The sequence below is a fragment of the Coturnix japonica genome, chromosome 11 (genome assembly GCF_001577835.2).
Source record: "Coturnix japonica isolate 7356 chromosome 11, Coturnix japonica 2.1, whole genome shotgun sequence".
NCBI classification, from domain to species: domain Eukaryota; kingdom Metazoa; phylum Chordata; class Aves; order Galliformes; family Phasianidae; genus Coturnix; species Coturnix japonica.
This window is the reverse complement of record NC_029526.1, coordinates 4,088,946-4,106,004: the sequence shown is the minus strand read 5'-3', so window position 1 is coordinate 4,106,004 and position 17,059 is coordinate 4,088,946. Positions and strand designations below refer to the sequence as shown.

The window sequence follows — 17,059 nt, the reverse complement described above, 5'->3', positions numbered from 1 at the left end:
GCCGCCTCCCCTCCCTTTGGGGGCCGCCCCCTCCCACGGGGGCTGCGGGGCGAGGTAAAGGTGTCTCGGGGAGGAAATCCGCCCCGTCCCAGCCGGCGTGTTTCCCTTCTCTTCCTCCCCCCGCCCTCGGCCCCTCTGCCCGGTGCCGCCGCTCACACCCCCTCTCTCTCTCGCCCCCTCCTCCCCTCCCGTTCCTCCTCCCCTCCTGCGGCGCCGTGTCAGCGCCAATCAGCGCGGGGGTGAGAAATATGCAAATGCTGCCCCCGGCCCGTCCCCGCGGTTTCGCTGGGGCCGGTGGGGTCGCGGCGCGGAGCGAGTGAAACTTCGCCCCCTGCCCGGCCGCCCCTCCCGGCCTCGCTGTGCTGGGCGGGCGGCGGGGGGAGGAGAGCTGAGCCGAGCCGAGCCAGTCACGCCGCGCCGCCCTCGCCCGCTCCGCCGCCGCCCGCCTCTCCCGGCCTAAGCCGGCTGCCCGGTAAGTGCCGCCCTCGGCCGGCGGGAATCCCCCGGGGGGTGTGTGTGTGTGTGTGCGGGGGGGAAGCCGTCGCCGCCGCCGCCGCCGCCGCCCCCGGGCCGGCCCGGCGGGGAGCTGTCAGGCTTTGGGGCATCGCCTCCGCCTCCTCCCCGCGCGCGTGCCTCCTGCCGGGCAGCGCCGCCGCGTAATGGCGAACCCGGCGGTGAGTACGTGCGAGGGGCCGGGCTGCTCCCCGCCGCCTCCGAGCCGAGCAGGCCGCGCTCCCGGTGCCCGAACCCCGCTCCCCGGCCCTCGCTCCCCGCCGGCGGCCTCCCCCGCCCCTCCTCCCAGCCGGGGCACGGCGCGGCCTGTTCTCCTCGCGGCCCCGCCGCGACCCGTTTCCGCCCCTCGCACCTCGGCGGCGGGGGCGGCGGCCGGGAGGGGGTGCGGGGCATCGGGCTGAGCGACCCGGTCGCGGGGAGAGAGGGGCGGCCGGGCGGCACCGAGGGGGAGCTGAGATCCGAAGGGAGGGAGGGAGCGGGCCAGGCCCGGGTAGCGGGGCCGTGGGATGCCGGCCCCGCGTTCCGCCGGGTAGGGAGGCGGGATGAGGCGGGCGGCTTCTGGGGGGTCCCCGCGGGGAGGGGGCGGCCGGCGGGGGGGAGGAGGGCGAGGATGTGCCCGAGGCTGCGTGGCAGGAGGGATGTGGCAGCCGACCGGGCGGGCCGGCGGAAGGTCAGGCCTGGCCGCCGCACCGCGAGGTGACAGAGGTGGGCAGGAACTGGAATCGTTTCCCAAGGCGAAACGAAGCGGTGGGAAGGAGAGAAGCCGCGTGTGGCAGCCCGCCGGCTTGGAGCCGTGACAGCGGGAGGTGTGGGAGCGGGGAAGGCAGGGCTGGCGCTGGGTGAGGCGGCTGGGAAGGCCGGGGTTGGGCGGGCGGCGGGTCTGTGAGGGAGAGAAGCGGGGGCACGTGGCCGCAGGGCTCCCCGCGTGGGTGGGGGCTCGGGAGGGGCTCGGCTGTGGGAACACGAGGCTGGAGCTTGGAGCTGCTGTGTTCCAGGCGGGGGATACAGGCCCGGCCTCCTCCCGGCATGACAGGGCGAGGATCCCGGGGTCAGCTCGGTGCGGCGTGCGCTTGGCATAGGGGTGGATAGGGGGCATCTCGATCCTACCCAAATGGAGTGATTATCCTCTATTTCCTTTTGAGATGCAAAGCAGGGAAATGTGAAAACCTAATTCCCTCTTCACGTGCATTTTTTTGTGGGCAGGGTTAAAAAGTAGGTGAAGAGAGCAGAATTCTCTCTCTCGGCTGCGTGGCTTTGACGTGAAGGTTGATGCATGCAGTTTCAGTTCTTAAGGAACGTTTTGTGCTCCTCGCTTTGTGTAAGTGCCACGAATCCTGAGCATCTACAAACTTCAGTTCATGAAAGTTGTTTAACTTCAACAGCGTGAAGAAACGCAGCTCTGTCTACTTCTGTAGAAGAAATGCGAGCCCTTTAGCAGTATTATGTGTACTTACAGGGGACAAAATAACAATCTACACAGAGAGAAATGGGTTTTTAAGTCTTTTTTTGGACTGAGATGAGGAGCCATAAAAAGTAATCCTCCTCTCAGGAAAGTTAGGCCCATCGGGCGTAAGATCCCCTAGCATCTGTCTTTACACCTGTGTTGTTTGACACCATCAAGTTCCTATTTATAATCACTGTGCTTATAATCATTTGTATGCAGATATAAATGTGCTTAGGATTCAAGGCAGGATGTTGACAGTCAGTCACCTTTGATTGTTTTTTTTCCTGGCTCTTAGTTTTCATACATTGGTACACATATCAACTCTTTACCGGTGTCTTTCACTGGATAAGTATTTCAAAATTAGTTCCTATTCTATAATTTAACTGTTAAAAAAAATGAGTAGCAATCTTTGGGTTTTATCCACTTGCATAATTTCTCCCCCTCCCATGTATATTTTTTTCTTTCAGGCTAAATAATGACTTGTTCATTGTTCCTGCTTGTGGCCGATGGGACTTCCAAAGCACCGTGGACTTAATTATGCAGTTTTTATCAACCAAATAGCAAAAGCTATTCTATGTATTCTTGAAAGTTAACCAATGCAGGGAGCTGTGTGTCAGGCCCTATGCATCAGTCAATGCACGTATATTGAACTGTTGAGTCCCGGCCTGAACCACTGACTGAGCACCTGAGGAAAGGACCTGCTCAGCTCTGCGAGCACAGGTGAAGGCATTTCAGATGTGAGACAGGAAGGGGTGAAGCCTGGCTGCACCTCTCTTGGACCTCATTTAAGGGCTGACTGCCACTGGGGGAGGATCTCTTGCTGGAGATCCCTCCTTGGTGAAGCTTGCCCCTGCGAACCTGGAATCTTCTAATACGGGTGAGCAATGTTCTTCCCTTCCTTTATAGTACCTCTCTATCGTGCTAGTCCTTCTATCCTCACACCTTTGTTGTGACATGTTTCCCATCTTACTGATCTGTCTGTCTGCTAAAGTGTGCAAGGACACTAGTGGGAAACTGGGTAAGGTAAAAACTTCAGGTATCAGCTGCTCTGAGATTATGGTGCATTGAGAGCTATGTGAACTTGCTTTGCATTTATAGTGTAATAAGGACAGGAACATACACTATTACAATGTGTCTGCTGGTTTACTTCGTGCAACTGGATAGTTGGATTTATAGGAATTTATGCTGCTCTTTGCGATGGTCAAGCTCTGTTAACTTGTATCCCTCAGATAAAAGCTGTTCCTTTTACTGGAAGAAGAGCTGTGATTTCAAGCCTTATATGTTTTCATGAATTTTGAGGAATCTCAGCACCTACTCGTTTCACATGAGCTGCAGGTGCTAAATGCTCCTGAAGGTTACTCCAACAATTCAGGATGGAGAAATGTTTGTGAAAGTGCAGTGTGCTTTTAAAAGCTGCTGTCAGTGGTGCTGTCTGAAAGATGTGATATGAATGCCTTTTAAGAGGCCACTCAAGCCCTAAAACTGTAGGGAAACTGCTTTAGCAGGACCCAAAGGACCCAGAGGTCCTTTCCAACCCTTGTGATTCTGTGTGAAACAGACATTGTTCATTTGTTTCCTTTTTTGAGAGACACGTTCACGATGTGGCTGGATTAAAACAAAAATGTTGACGTGATGAATTAAAATCACCTTGTTTGTGAAACCCATAAAACAAAAAGATGATCTAAGATGTTTTTGTCTGTCTTAGAACTTTACAATATACATTTTCCTCAAAATATCAGTATTTTCATCATTGAAACACTCTGAAAGTAAAGGTGAGCTGGACAATTCTGCGTGTATGTTATGGGTTATGGCTCCTTGCAATGGGGGATTTTTCCCTTTATCTCAGTCTTGAAGCTGTAATTGTCCAAACTCTGCACTGTTGTCTTGCTTAGAAACTGCTCCTGTGATTTAGAGTGAGGAAAGAAGTTGCATCTGGAGGAGTCAAGTGGCATGATGTTATTATTAATCTTTGGATTGCAGCGTTATATTTCTTTCCATCACTCCATGTAAACTAAGTTCTCAGTAAATTTTTGGTACTTAAGCTCATAAGTTCTTCATTTGAAGAATTTTCCTTGGTTTATCTGGAATCCAGTAACTTTTTTCACTCAGTTTCTTTCCTGACCAAACTAGTTCGATGGATACTTTTGTCTTCCTCCAGTGACCTGTATGTATTTCTCCCTTTTATGGTCTCTATTCTGTCAAACTAAGGGACAGTGTGATTAATGAACATGTAGAAATCTCACGCTCTGTCCCATGTTATGTGCTCTCATTCCATCTTCTACTGCTTTTCCTGTAGTTAGAAATAGTCTCAGGAATGTAGTGTATCTGCAGATGTACAGATGGGTGATGGAGCAACCAGTTGCCTAGAAAGCCCAGCTTTCAAGAATTGATAGTTGAAGTTGTTGGAAATATTTTAGGGTATTATTAAAATAGTGATATCCTTTTTCCCATTTAGCGAAGTGGACTGTTGTGCTTGGATTTCCAACCCCTGGAAATAGCTTGCAGCTCTTAAAGTTTGCAATTCTTTCAGTGCTGCCTTTGCTCTGTTTCAGATAAGCTGTAAGAAATAAGCCACAAGAAAGGCTGCTTTTTTAAGTAGGAAGTCAGCAGAAATATATGTAGTGTAGTGTGGCATCCCTCAATGAGGCAAAGCATTGATCTTCAGCTTCGTTCATACAGGTTATCAAAGAGATGTCACACATTAATGTCTTTAGGCCATCAGTGTACAAGTATTTTACTTTTCCTTTTAAGAAATAGCTGGGTTTTTTTAATGATACTTGTCTTAAAACAGCAGTTAGTTTGCAACCAGATGGAAAAACATTTGCATTGCTTTTCTGAAGACAATAAATTTGACTTTGTTCTTTATCTGAGTCATATTAGGGAAAGTAATAACTGAATGCCAAAAGATTTCCTTCTGCAATGTGTTCTTGGGAGTTTTTTTTTTCCCCTTGTGTTGCATGAGCAGTATCAGGAAGTTCTATCTTCTGTTTGTTGCTAAAATTGAGGAGGGCTCCCACAATTTATTCTGCAAATGGCATTTGTGAAGCTCATTATTTTATTACATTTGATGCTTCAACACCTCAGTAAATAAAGTTTTGAGTTTCATAGAGGTGGTGCCTGTATAGAGGCACAAAAAGGTGCTCCGTGTCCTATTGGGAATGTGAGGATTACATTGGACAGCTATTTTTGTTTCTCTTTGTAGAGGAGCCCCCGTAGTCTGTGCCTCAAACTCAGAATATCTTACTTAATATATTCTTGGAATGGATGTTTTTAAGAAACATTTGTTTCAAGTCTGTGTAGATTTCTATGGAAGAAAAATTGCATGCAACCTCCTTTCTGAAGGGTATGGAGTTGTGCAGTAGGTGATTCACCTGATGGCAGCTAATGAAGTATGCAGTGGCGTGTCAGGACACTGGTTCTATTGAGCAGTATGGTCTCATGGTGCTCATGGCCATAGTGCTGTCACGTCCTCATATGGTGTGGAGACTTGAAATGGTGTTGTTTGTTGTGGCTGTTTGCTGAGGTTTCTGTGTTAGTGTCAAACTTCGCTGCTGTTGGTCAGATTGTTGTCTGGGGTTATTTGTAGAAGACACACGAGCCTCTGAATTGTTCTAGTTGGTACTTCTATGTCAAAATAGCAGTAGCTCATAAAGGTGCTTATCATAGTAGAACATGGGAATGGCTGGAAGTGAGCGTGCTGACAGGTGGTGAGTTGGAAGAGTTTCTAATGAAATCTTGTGAAACAAGAAGGATTTCTTTTCTGGCTTTCAGTGTGTTCTTTTCTCCACATCTTAAAACTGCACTGTAGTTTCTCAAGTAAGATACTGGTGTTAAGAAACGTGTCTAATGCTGGAGCTTATGACAGAAGTAACTGGCAATTAATTAGAAGCTCTGTAATGCACGCATCAGGAATCCAAAGGGCACCATGAGGATTGTTTTTAGACTTGGAAGGAGGCTTGTACGACTCAACTGCCTTTCTGGTGACCAGAAGTGAGAGTTACAAATGTGTAACATAACGCTGGGAAGTGGTGCGATCTGTGTTAGAAAAATAAGCAGAAACTTTTGTGTTTTGGAATTTATGAGTCTTCACAACTACGCTTTGGAGAATCTAAATGGTAATAATGTTTAAAGAGCAGAATAAGTTATTAGAATAGTTTCCTCCAGCAGTCTTATGGCAGAACCCTTGAACTTTCTGACTTGTTATTTTCAGTAAAATAGAATGTCTCGAGGATAAGCCTCATGCTTTATACAAGAAAATTCTTGAAATTCTAGTTGTTTTCCAAGCTCACAAACTGTTGTAGTTGTCCTCCTTAGCTTCTTTATTATTGCATCACAGTCAGAATTAATGCCCTCAAAACATAAATGAGAAAATGTGTGTGTCTACAGCTCAGCCACCTTCGTGTGACATCTAATGACAGGAGGGTGGGTTGAAACTGAATGGAGATGGTGAGCAGTACATGTTCTGCTCTGCGCACCACAAGCTTTGGCAGGCAGGTGAAGGTGTAATCATTGATGATTCTTCCTCTGTCTGAAGTATTTATTATGTATTACTATTAGAATAACATATTGCAGTTCTGCTGAATGTATATTTATTTATATATGCCTTTTTTTCTTTTCAACGTAGGATTTTTCAAACTTCTAAGTACTCTGCAGCCGGCACCATATTGGAAGCTATTCAAGCAAGTGACCGCTGGCCTGAAGAGTAAGAAATGTCTATCTTTTGTGTAATGAGAGCTCTGTGTGACATTACATGAAGTTAAAGTGAAAGAGAGAGCCGCAAGAAGGAATTCTTCTTGCTATTCTGATACAGTTGCTGTTGCATCATGTAGATGATAAACGTAGAACAGAATATTTTGTCTAACTTCACCTAGTGGCTATGTGCATATTGTGTATGAATTTGGGGAAGAAAAAAGCTGCTTCTGAAGTGTTCGTTTAAAGAGGGAGTGGAGACCATGTAGTTCTGCAACCCTAGAACAAGTCTTTAAGTTACTGAAAAATAGAAGAATGGTTAGTGTAATAACCTGTGTACTAAATAGCACTCAACAGAAATTTTTACTGGGATGCAGCAGGCTTTGATAGCTATCATAGGCAGTTTGCATCTTTGACATGTGTTACAGTTCTGTCTTAGAGATGTGAGTAAATAATATTGGCCTTAAAATCTGCTTCCCGATGAAGTGATATATTTATCAGCTTCTATATTTTATAAAGTTTTAAGATTGAACTATTTATTTTGTAGCTAAGGTGCTTAAGAGTTTGTTACAAAGATACTATTATTTTTGGAGAGGAAAATGCGTGTTTGAAGAGACTTTATTTATCCCACCTTCCTCTAACCAAACTTCTTCTATTAAAGTGTCTAATGTTTTCAAGCCTGTTTTGGATTAAAGGAGAGTCTTGAAACAGTGAGATCTTCTACATGTGGTCAAAGGGAGGTGTGGGGTAAAACTGTTGTGCAGTTATGCTCCCCTAGAAAGCCAGCGTCAATTACTATTGACAAGTACATCAGTCACTGTAATAGCAGAAACTTTGGTTCTGCTTTTCAAAAAAGCCAAATGTACGTGCAGAGCCTTCTGCACATACAGCTTTAAAACTTAGCATAAAGCCTACATCTATTTTTTTGGTTTGGTCTTTGTATTGTGTGCTAATGTTGGTCTGAACTTCCATTGATCTGGCAGAGATTATGCCTTCCTTTCAGTCTTGCAGAGCCATGTGGGGTTGTTTCTCTCCCCAGGGACACCTAAAATATAGGCACTTCCTTATAAATAAGACATTTATAATATCATGGCTTCTACTGGTGGTAAATTATTTCTGCTGCTCTTGTTTTTATGGTATCTATTACATAATTGAGTTCTGAGTAGCGCATTTGCATAATGCTGTAATTTCAGTTATAGTATTTGTGTGATTGGTTTACCATGTCTCATTTTCAGGTCTCTAATAATGAGGTACCCATCCGGAGTTCAAGCGCATCTCTGAACTTCTTAATTCTTCGTTAAAGGGATGTGTTCTGTATTCATGGGTAAGGATGATTTTGATTTTTACTCGCACTTTTTTTCTTTTAAGTTTTTTTGAAATGTTAATTTAGAAGATTTTATCCACTTAAATCCTGTGGGTTAATTGCACACTTAGTATAGATTGTGAGATGCATGTGTTAACTCTTTATCTTTGACCCAAGCTAATCACAAAACTTCCTATATTTAAATGTAACTAATTGTGGCATGAAAGTTGTTCTGTGACTTTCAGATACCTTGCAAATGTACATAGAAAATTCTGTGATACACTTCGCTTTTGGTTTTGCTCTGTTGCGTTTCAGCAGAGGTTGTTCTAGAAAGAAGCTGTCCCATACTCAGCACCTGTCTATGTCTTTGATGCTAATAGAAACTTGGTATTAATTAGACTGAAATATGTATTTCATTTATGTGTGAAATACTGTTTGTTATGTTGGCTGACTTGAACTTCTGTGAATAATCTTCACAATGGACGATTACTAGTTCTTTTTTCTTCTAAACATTTAATGTTCTCAGGGGCTAATTGATTTAGAAGAACGGAGGAGAGAAACTAGCAGGTAGTTGTGTATGTCTTAATAATAATCAGATATCTGTTCTCAATCAAACAGACTAGACAAAATATCTCTTAATTTTAGTTCTACCATTGAGATAAAATGCTTTTCTTCAATCCTTATTTAGCTATAGATGTCACAGCACTATGGGACTAATACTTAGTACTTTGGGTTAGATAATAAACCAGTTCATCTCTAATGAATGTCCAAATGTTCTTTTTTATCTTCTACATTGCTTGAATTTTGAGAAAATTGTGCAGTCCCTTTGTGCATTTTAATTTTAACATGCACATTGATCTTTAAAACTGTAATAGACTCATTTATATTGGAGCCACGGTGGGAAATAACTTTTGTATTTAATTTACTTCTGCTTTTGAACACAGTGAAAGCTTTAGTTATAATTAAATCTGATAAATAACGATAGTGTGAATGTCATTTATTTTTATTATTGGGGAGGTAATATCTCTATCGTTTACGAATGTTATTCAGAAGTGATAAGGTTTTTGAGTATTTTTTAACACATTATTGTAACTTCCTCTTTTCATACTGTGTTCCACCTGCTAATAGATGGGCAAATGGTAAAAGGCACAAGCACATAATGCTTTCATATGTTACACAGAATTAAGCATACAGCACTTGTTCTGTCTCTGACAGATCTCCTTTGGTAGCAAATCTGCTGTATCTTGTTGCATTGCTTTCTAAAAAAACCCCAAACCCAAACCACTGTCTGTACATACAGTGGGAAACTCTTCCCCAGTGATGACTACCTGTATTTACCTCTCCTATTTCTTCTTCATGTAATCTGGTTTTCTGTTATGATGTGCTTTTATGGCTTCAGTTTTCATCTGTTTTACTAACTAGTCCCTAGCTTCATTCTAAGATGGCTTTTACTGCGTGTCTGACTAGCCATTATTTCAACTTTTTAAGTAAAAAAGCGTGCTTTGATTGAGACACTGAATTGTGGAGTTGGCAGTTTGAAAAATGTTATGTTTAAACTAGAGGTACTTTAAAATATGTGAAGATGAAAAACCTTGAAATGTTTCAGAGTAATACTGTTGATTTTTCCCATTAGCTGTTGTTCAGTTTTTGCCCGTAAATCATCACAATTGATACAGAATCGAGGAGTTAAAATACAAGAGGAGAAGCTTAAATAACAGTAGGAAACATTGCTAGAGGTCTCTGGGTTCCACAGTGTTTAATGAAATAAAATGTGCAACATTGGGGAAAACTAAAAATGTACAAAATGTCCTATAGTTGGTAATTGTTGTTGAAGAACTTCAAGCTGATAGGGGCAGTAACTTCTTAAAATCATGTAGAAATACCACAGGCTTGTAACTGCTTTGTCACTTTCTACCTGTATTGTGATGCTTGTTTTGTTTTCTATTCTTTTGTTTTGTTTGGACGAGTAATAGGAAGTAATTCTTAGATATAAATGTTGTAGAGGGATCTTACCAACTTTAAGCTGGGTCAAGATTAGTGATAAATCAATATGAAGTAGTGACAGAGAACTTAGCAAAGCATTACAATTCATTTAGAGCAAATTCTAGATACAAGGGGCTCTAAAATGTTAAATGGTATTTCTGCAGAGAAATCAAGCATGTGATGGCTGTAAAATAAAGTTATGTGCTATAACGGTGATCTCTTAATGTGAAATAATTAGTTTTGGCAAATCAAGTTTTAGGAATGTTGGTAGGGTTTGTTATATTCTGCCTCTTTTAATGTAGTTTGCTTGGTTGAGTAAGTGTTCAAAACTGGTTTCCCTGTTTTGATTGAAATATGACTGCAAGGGAAGCTTACCTTGAGTGAGAAGTGTTTTGGGGTTGTGTTGTGAAATACTGTCTGTAATTGCATTGTTAAACTTGTGATTGTTAAGCCCAACAGATGAAAGTTTTCAAAATATTTATTTCCTAGAATGCTCTTCTGCCAACAGAAGGTAAAAGAGTGTCCAGACTTGAGATCAGTGTGACAGATCTGTTTGGGGATGAGAAAGGCTGAGTGGAAGTGTGTTGAGGCATAGCTATAGCTACCATCATTTTCTAGGAGAGGCTGAAGATGGGGGAAGAAAAGCACTTGCACGAAGCATATGGGAAAGGTTTCTGTGTCAGAAGTTTCTGTTACATTAATTTGAATGTGAGAAGGTAGGAAATTTTTTTAACATAGGGTCAGAAAAATAATGTTCATGTGCTAGTTTAATTGAGAAGCATGCCACAATTTGCTTTCGTCTGCCTTTACAATTTGCAAGCTAAGTGTTTAATGTTTGCATGTTCAAGTACAGCAAAGAGACACACAAGTCGCAGTTGCTAAGTAAATTTGGAGGGCTGTTTGCTCCAAATTATTGAAGTTCCCAGGCATGCTTTTCTTTGGGCTGAAGAAATACAATGTAGTTTAGGGATGTGGAAGTAAAAAGCTGGGGTAGAAGTATTTATTTTACTGGAAAAAATAACATGCGGATAACATTTATTTATTTTTTTAAAACTTCATAATAAAACAGGATCTGGTATGTAATGCTCATACTAATTCATACTTCAATAGATATGCCTAATTTTGGTGTCTTTCAGTGTGATACAGGATCCATCTGTTCTCTTTCTGCATGGACCAGAAGTTTATATACCTCATCCTAACTTATTAGCATGTTAGGTTTTATTTTGACCATGGTCGCAACACATTCAATGGACTGAAAACAGAAGCTGAATGGATTTTCATCAGTTTGTCAAAGACTGTTTCATACTTAATAGGTTCAACAGGAGCCTTATACGTAGGGAGAATATTACAGATTTCCAGCATCTCTGTTTCTGGTTTTGCTCTTTTTATTCCTTAGAGAATTAATTAGTAAAGAATTGCAGTTGAAATAGGGGTGAATTTTAGCAGTTGCATTAGGAATTAAAAGGTGTGTCTTGCTTATTTATTTATTTATTTATTTATTCTCATGGTAATTAGATAAGCGTATGGCCAGGGTAAAGGAACAGTTATTCCTTGAAGATGCTCATTTAAAATGATTTCTTCTCCATTCTAGATGTTTTCTAGTTATTTGGGGAGACAAATTATAAGAGACATTTTAGTTCAGACGTTTCCTATTCACCTTGATCACAATATAAACGTGCAGGCTTTTATAACAAAAAAGTTGATATAACCTTCTGTGCTCTCCTTTTTTGAAATCCTTGATTGGAAACTGTGGTTGGTGATCAGTGATATTATAAATGAAAAAGTAAAACTGATGTTTTAAAGTTAGGTAATAAATGTTGTTGAGCAGAAGTTAGTTCTATAAGTATGTTTATCTTTGAATCGCTGTATTTATCCTCTTGCTTTTCCTTGGAATAAGTTACAGAAAAATCCTATTTAAGTGAGATTAAATTCTGTTTTGTTTTGGAATCTTATTTAATGTAAGAACTGGAAAAAATGGACTATCTCAGCTTTTCCTGCTGAAGTTGGGGTGACTATCAGGAAGTGTAGTTTACTTCCTCTCAGGTTTCTTGTTTGAGCATAGAAAATTAGGTACATTTTATATACTACAATTTCTTTCAACTTGAGAATGATACGTGAGTGAAAAATGTATTTTATTTAGTGTTCACTGAAAAACACAAGCCTGTTGTGATTTGGTAGCTTTAATGAATGTGGCAAAGGAGAACCTGAAATTGTGCTAAGACCAAACTGGGAGATAAAAATGGAACCAGTATATTTAAAACATCGCAAGTTACACTAAATACATAAAGGTTAAAAACTGAAAGGGCTGTAAAAGGTATTAAGTAACAGCAAGGATAACTCATAATAGGTCTGTTTTAACTAAAGTACCATATCATAAATGAAATACCAAAAATCCATTTGGTATTTTAAGGAGAGGCGATTTGAGGAGAGTCTTCAAATACAAAGCAATTGTGTAATCGCCATTTTTCTTTTTCTACTCTCCCATAGGATGTTTTAAACACTTCAAGACGAGCGTTTCATCGGAAGCACTAATGGTTACTGGCATGCCTTGGATAAGGTGGTGACTGCTGGATGTAATTTGTTTCTGTTTACTGCAGAGAGCCCAAACTGACTCCATTTGGAGTTGAGAGAAATAGCAGTACAGACCTATCAAGATGACTGATCCTATGATGGATTTTTTTGATGATGCCAATCTTTTTAGTGAGACCTTAGAAGGTTTGTCAGATGATGCCTTTGTTCAACCTGGACCTGTTTCACTTGTTGATGAATTAAATTTAGGTGCAGAATTTGAACCTTTGCACATAGACTCTTTGAATCATGTGCAGGATGCTCCGAATCAACAAAAGTTGAGTGACTTTGAACAGCTGAATCAATATGATTCCCTGAAACTTCACCAAGTGAATCAGTCTTTTAATAGCTCGACAGACAACGTCTTATCACCACACTCTCAGTTCAATTGTTCACCAATTCATCCGCAAAATCAGTCTAATGGGATGTTTCCAGACGTGGCCGATGGAAGCCCTATGTGGGGTCATCAAACTGCCACAACTGTTTCAAATCAAAATGGGTCCCCCTTTCACCAAGGACATTCTCAGTCTATGCAGCAAAACAAAAGCTTTGTAGCACACCATGACTTTGCCTTATTTCAGGCTAATGAACCACAGCATCAGTGTGCCTCACTACGATCGCAACAAAGCAGGAGCAACACGGGGCAAGATGCTCTGAGTCAGCCAAAAGACTTCATGGAAGTTAACGTATCTACTTCTCACAGAGTCAGTGTTAACCACCCACCTCCAGTTTCTAATCCTTCAACTTCACAGCAGCCTCTGTCTGTTCAGCCGTTTTCTCAATCTGCAAGTGCTTCGTTACATTTTTGTGGGAATCAAGAAGGAACTTTTGGTGGACAGTCCCCAACGATTACTCCGTGTTCTGTCAATAATAGCCAACAATTTTCATCTCCTTATTCTTACTCTAATAACCACATTTCTCCTACCAGCCTTCTTCAGTCTACCACAGCTCTTTCTAGTAGCCAGCAGACACATCCAATCTCTGATTTCACTGGAAGCGATGCCTTTACATCTCAAATGGGGACCAAGCAAGACACAGCTGAGCACATGTTAAATGCTAACACAGCTTTGAATTCAAATAGTTTTCAGATGTTGCATTCTTCGCATCCTCAGGGCAACTTTAGTAGTTCAAAACTCTCTCCTGTGAGTATTAGTTTTCCAGCTTCTGCTGGTTCTGCTTCTCAGATAAGCCATTTCACTGACCCTATTGAGAGCAATGGTTTTACATCTTTGGATGATAACTTACTTCATCAAGTTGACGCTTCGAATGAACCATTTACAGGACTTGACCCGGATGACCTCCTTCAGGAAGACCTTCTGCCACAGTTTGATGATTCTGCATTTGTTCAGGATAGCACAAGCCATGTTTTAGAGCATGACCTAGAAGACCACATAACCCCACATTCGGTAACACAGTCATCTGATATTGTTCGGGCACAGTCTCAAACTCAGATCCATCCTTGGCATTCTTCAGTTTCTAGTCAGCATCTGCAAGACAGAAGTCGTGTAACCTTTCAAGGACAGGTATGTGGGGGTTTGGAGTGTGGGAGTGTGACCTGTCTGATTTGATTGATCTCGTATTGGTGCTTGTACCGAAACAGAGTAATGAAATCTCAGAGCTTTTGTTGGTAATTGGCTCCTGCTAGTCTAGGAGAAAACTGTTGCAAACCTGCTGTCTCTTCTGTTGGTTTTCCTGCTGTTGTAGAAAACAAGATTTGCTTCACTTGGGGTATTTGTTCAGAGAAAATGAAGCCAGTCCTGCTTCTTATTTTTCCCGATGTACAGCAGAGAGAAATGTTTGTTTTGTGCTTCAGATGCAAATACTGTGACTTACTGTATTTTAAAGTACTCAGAGCTAAACATTTTTTTAAAGAGCTTTAATAAGACCTATCAGTGTGGCTGATTTCCTGCAAGGATTGTACAGTTTTGTTCTATTGGTCCTTTGCTCGGTAACTTAGTGCTCATGCTCGTTAACTGAAAATACTTTTTTGTTTGCTTTTATGTGATTAGTATTAATAGAAAAAGCTGTGCCTATTTTGTTGGGCTTTTTTACTTCTGACTAAAAATGATCTCCGGTTCATCCACATCTACTGTGTGGGGGGCACAAAAGCTTAAAACTTGTCTCATTCTGTACTAACGGGTACAAGAAAAATGAATTGTGGAGATGATGCTTTTTGTGTATCTGAAGGGAATTAAGATTGTATGAGCATTGAAGAGTTTAGAGAAGCTGTGCTTCAAGTGACTTGAGTGTTTGAAACATGGTTTTATTGATTCATTTTCTGAAAGATTTCTGCCACGAGAAAGAAGTGAATTTTCAAGTCTTATCAATTGGTTGAAATACAAAGTTCTTTTAACATGCTGACTCTCATCTCTATCTGTATCACCTTGTGTTTTGTTGGAAGTGTGTGTGCAGTAATAAATAGAAATGTAGGCTGGTGTTTCTGGGTTACTTTGCTTTTTTGGAAAGAAGAGAGCCCAATGTGTTTATCTCTGGTTCCGTAGGCTGCTGCTCCAGCACTGTTCCTGCTTATGTTCAGGAAACAGGTCACTTTCAGTTCCGACTAGTGAAGCTTTTGTTGGTGTTGTGCTGGCATGTTGTTGCGTACAGCAGTGTATCAAGATTAGCTTGATAGACTGAATGATGTGGTAGAGTGTTCTCATGCCAGTGGTACCTAGCAGAGAGCAGTGTGATGGGATCTGTTAGGTGCTGCAAGGATGGCATTGCTCATCATCCCTGCCATAGTGCTGGGCCCTTCAGCTGCGGTGCTGTGGCCCAGGGGAGTGCAGGGGTGGGTGGGATGAGGAGTCCTGGAGATGGTGAGAAATGCACTGGGTCTGTTTGTGAGCAGCGTGCAGGATCCAAGCCAGGTGGTGGAAGGGGTGAGTCCAATTAAATCTTTTGGTGCTACGACTTTTCTGTCACATGCAGCAGAACAGTTTCAGGACTTCATCAGCCTCAGTAGCATGAGTTGAGGGCACTGTTTAGTAATGAGGTATAGAGCTCTGAGACCTGTAGAGGGTGTTTAGGTGGTTTGGGGATGTTACTTTGTTTCTTGTAGTGGTGGGAGAACAAAGCAATTTGGCAGTATTTAAAGACTGTACTTGGTCCCTTTACTTTCCCTTTTACTTTTTCCTGGAACTTTGAAATGAAACCAGCAGAAGACAGTTATAAAGGCTGCTCAGTTGTTCTTTATTATTGTTCGTGGGTATGCTAAGTTATGTGAATTGCCTTCTGACCTTAAGTTTATCTAATAGAACATATGTTCAGAGTTTCCTTCAGGAGCTGGACATGCAGCAGTAGCTGTCAGACTATCTCAAGGCATGCATCAGCGCAGGGAGGAGAGAAGCAAACAATATAGAAGCCTCTTTAAACCTGCCATGTACATTGTGTAAATCAGTAATAGAGCAGTATAACAGCTACTGGTGCTACATGTTTCAGGTGTCTTTTGTCTTCTTGCAATTCCAGGAGGGATTTTGACTCCAGTTCTCACTTCTGTTGCTTCTTTGATAACTCTGTAGAATTTTGAGTTCAAGATCAATTTCTCTCAGCTTTTTTTTTTCAACTTCAAATGCAGTTACACTGAGATTATTAAAAACTGAGAGAAAACGGACTACTTTCTGTTCTGCTATTTGAAAGGAGGCGTGTTTATCACAGTTTAACTTATAAAGCTATTCCTTCAATACAAATTAATTTCAAAACTAATAGCTCAGTGTAATGGTGCACAATTAAAAGCAATCTAGAATATCTTGTGCTGCTGTTACACTTTCTATGCCTGCTGTAATTAGATTATAATTGTAAATATATTGTTGCTCTTAATTTTACATCATGCATTTTTCATCATAGTTTGATTATGAGAACAAAGTGAAGTGGAGAAATACACAGGAGATTCACGTAGTCCTACCCTTGGCTAATATAGTGCTTCTGTTCCTTTTACCTCTGCTTGAAACTGTTTTGCAAGTAGTCTGTTTGTTTTTCATAAGTTCAAAAAAGGCAGCAGAAGTACAGACCTCAGCGTTCAGTTGAGAAGTAAAAGGAGGTTGGAATGGGGCACAAATTGACCTGAGAGAACTCTGCAACCACCCTGCTGTCTGTGTTGTGTGATTTTGTAATAAGCTTTTAAATCTGCTGTAGTTACATAAACAAAAGCAGAATAATTGGGATTGAGCTAGCAAATAATAATCCATTAGTAACTTTAAGTGCTATAGCACAAGGTGGTAGTCTCAACTTTTTTATCAGAGAATCTTTTTTTCCTTTTAATTGTGATGAAATGTTCATAACTTAACTAGATAATTCAGTGTATTCATGACTTCCAGCATCTTGCATTGGACTTCTTATTTCTTTTAACACTGACTTAAAACCTGAAAGTGCTTTTATGCTTGCAGTGTCATGCTTTCCTGCTGCCTGTTTCAGAGGAACAGATTACACTGCTTTAGAAGAGAATTTGCCTTGCACTTGTTGAAAGCTTAGAAATCTCTGTAGGCATCTCTGTACTTGAGAGCATATATGAGTATATGGAGGTGGAAGGTAAGCCTCACCTTATCCACGAGGGAGCTCTGGCA

The 17,059-nt window shown here is 41.7% G+C and overlaps 1 protein-coding gene across 9 annotated transcripts in view; it reads left to right on the top strand.

The window, feature by feature from the left end:
• Positions 1–216: 216 nt before the first annotated feature.
• CHD9 (chromodomain helicase DNA binding protein 9) overlaps positions 217–17,059 on the top strand; it is a 77,749-nt gene continuing 60,906 nt past the window's right edge. For 3 of the 9 annotated variants that reach the window (XM_032447131.1, XM_032447129.1, XM_032447128.1), the window contains exons 1-4: positions 218–472; positions 6,582–6,659; positions 7,882–7,970; positions 12,420–14,023. In XM_032447131.1, coding sequence (XP_032303022.1) covers positions 12,587–14,023 — 1,437 coding nt within the window. In that variant the 5' untranslated portion in view covers positions 218–472; positions 6,582–6,659; positions 7,882–7,970; positions 12,420–12,586. Of the gene's footprint in view, positions 473–597; positions 675–1,704; positions 1,832–2,424; positions 2,835–6,581; positions 6,660–7,881; positions 7,971–12,419; positions 14,024–17,059 lie in introns of those variants that run through there. The other 6 variants (XM_015873621.2, XM_015873620.2, XM_032447130.1 and 3 more) reach the window with 6 other exon arrangements.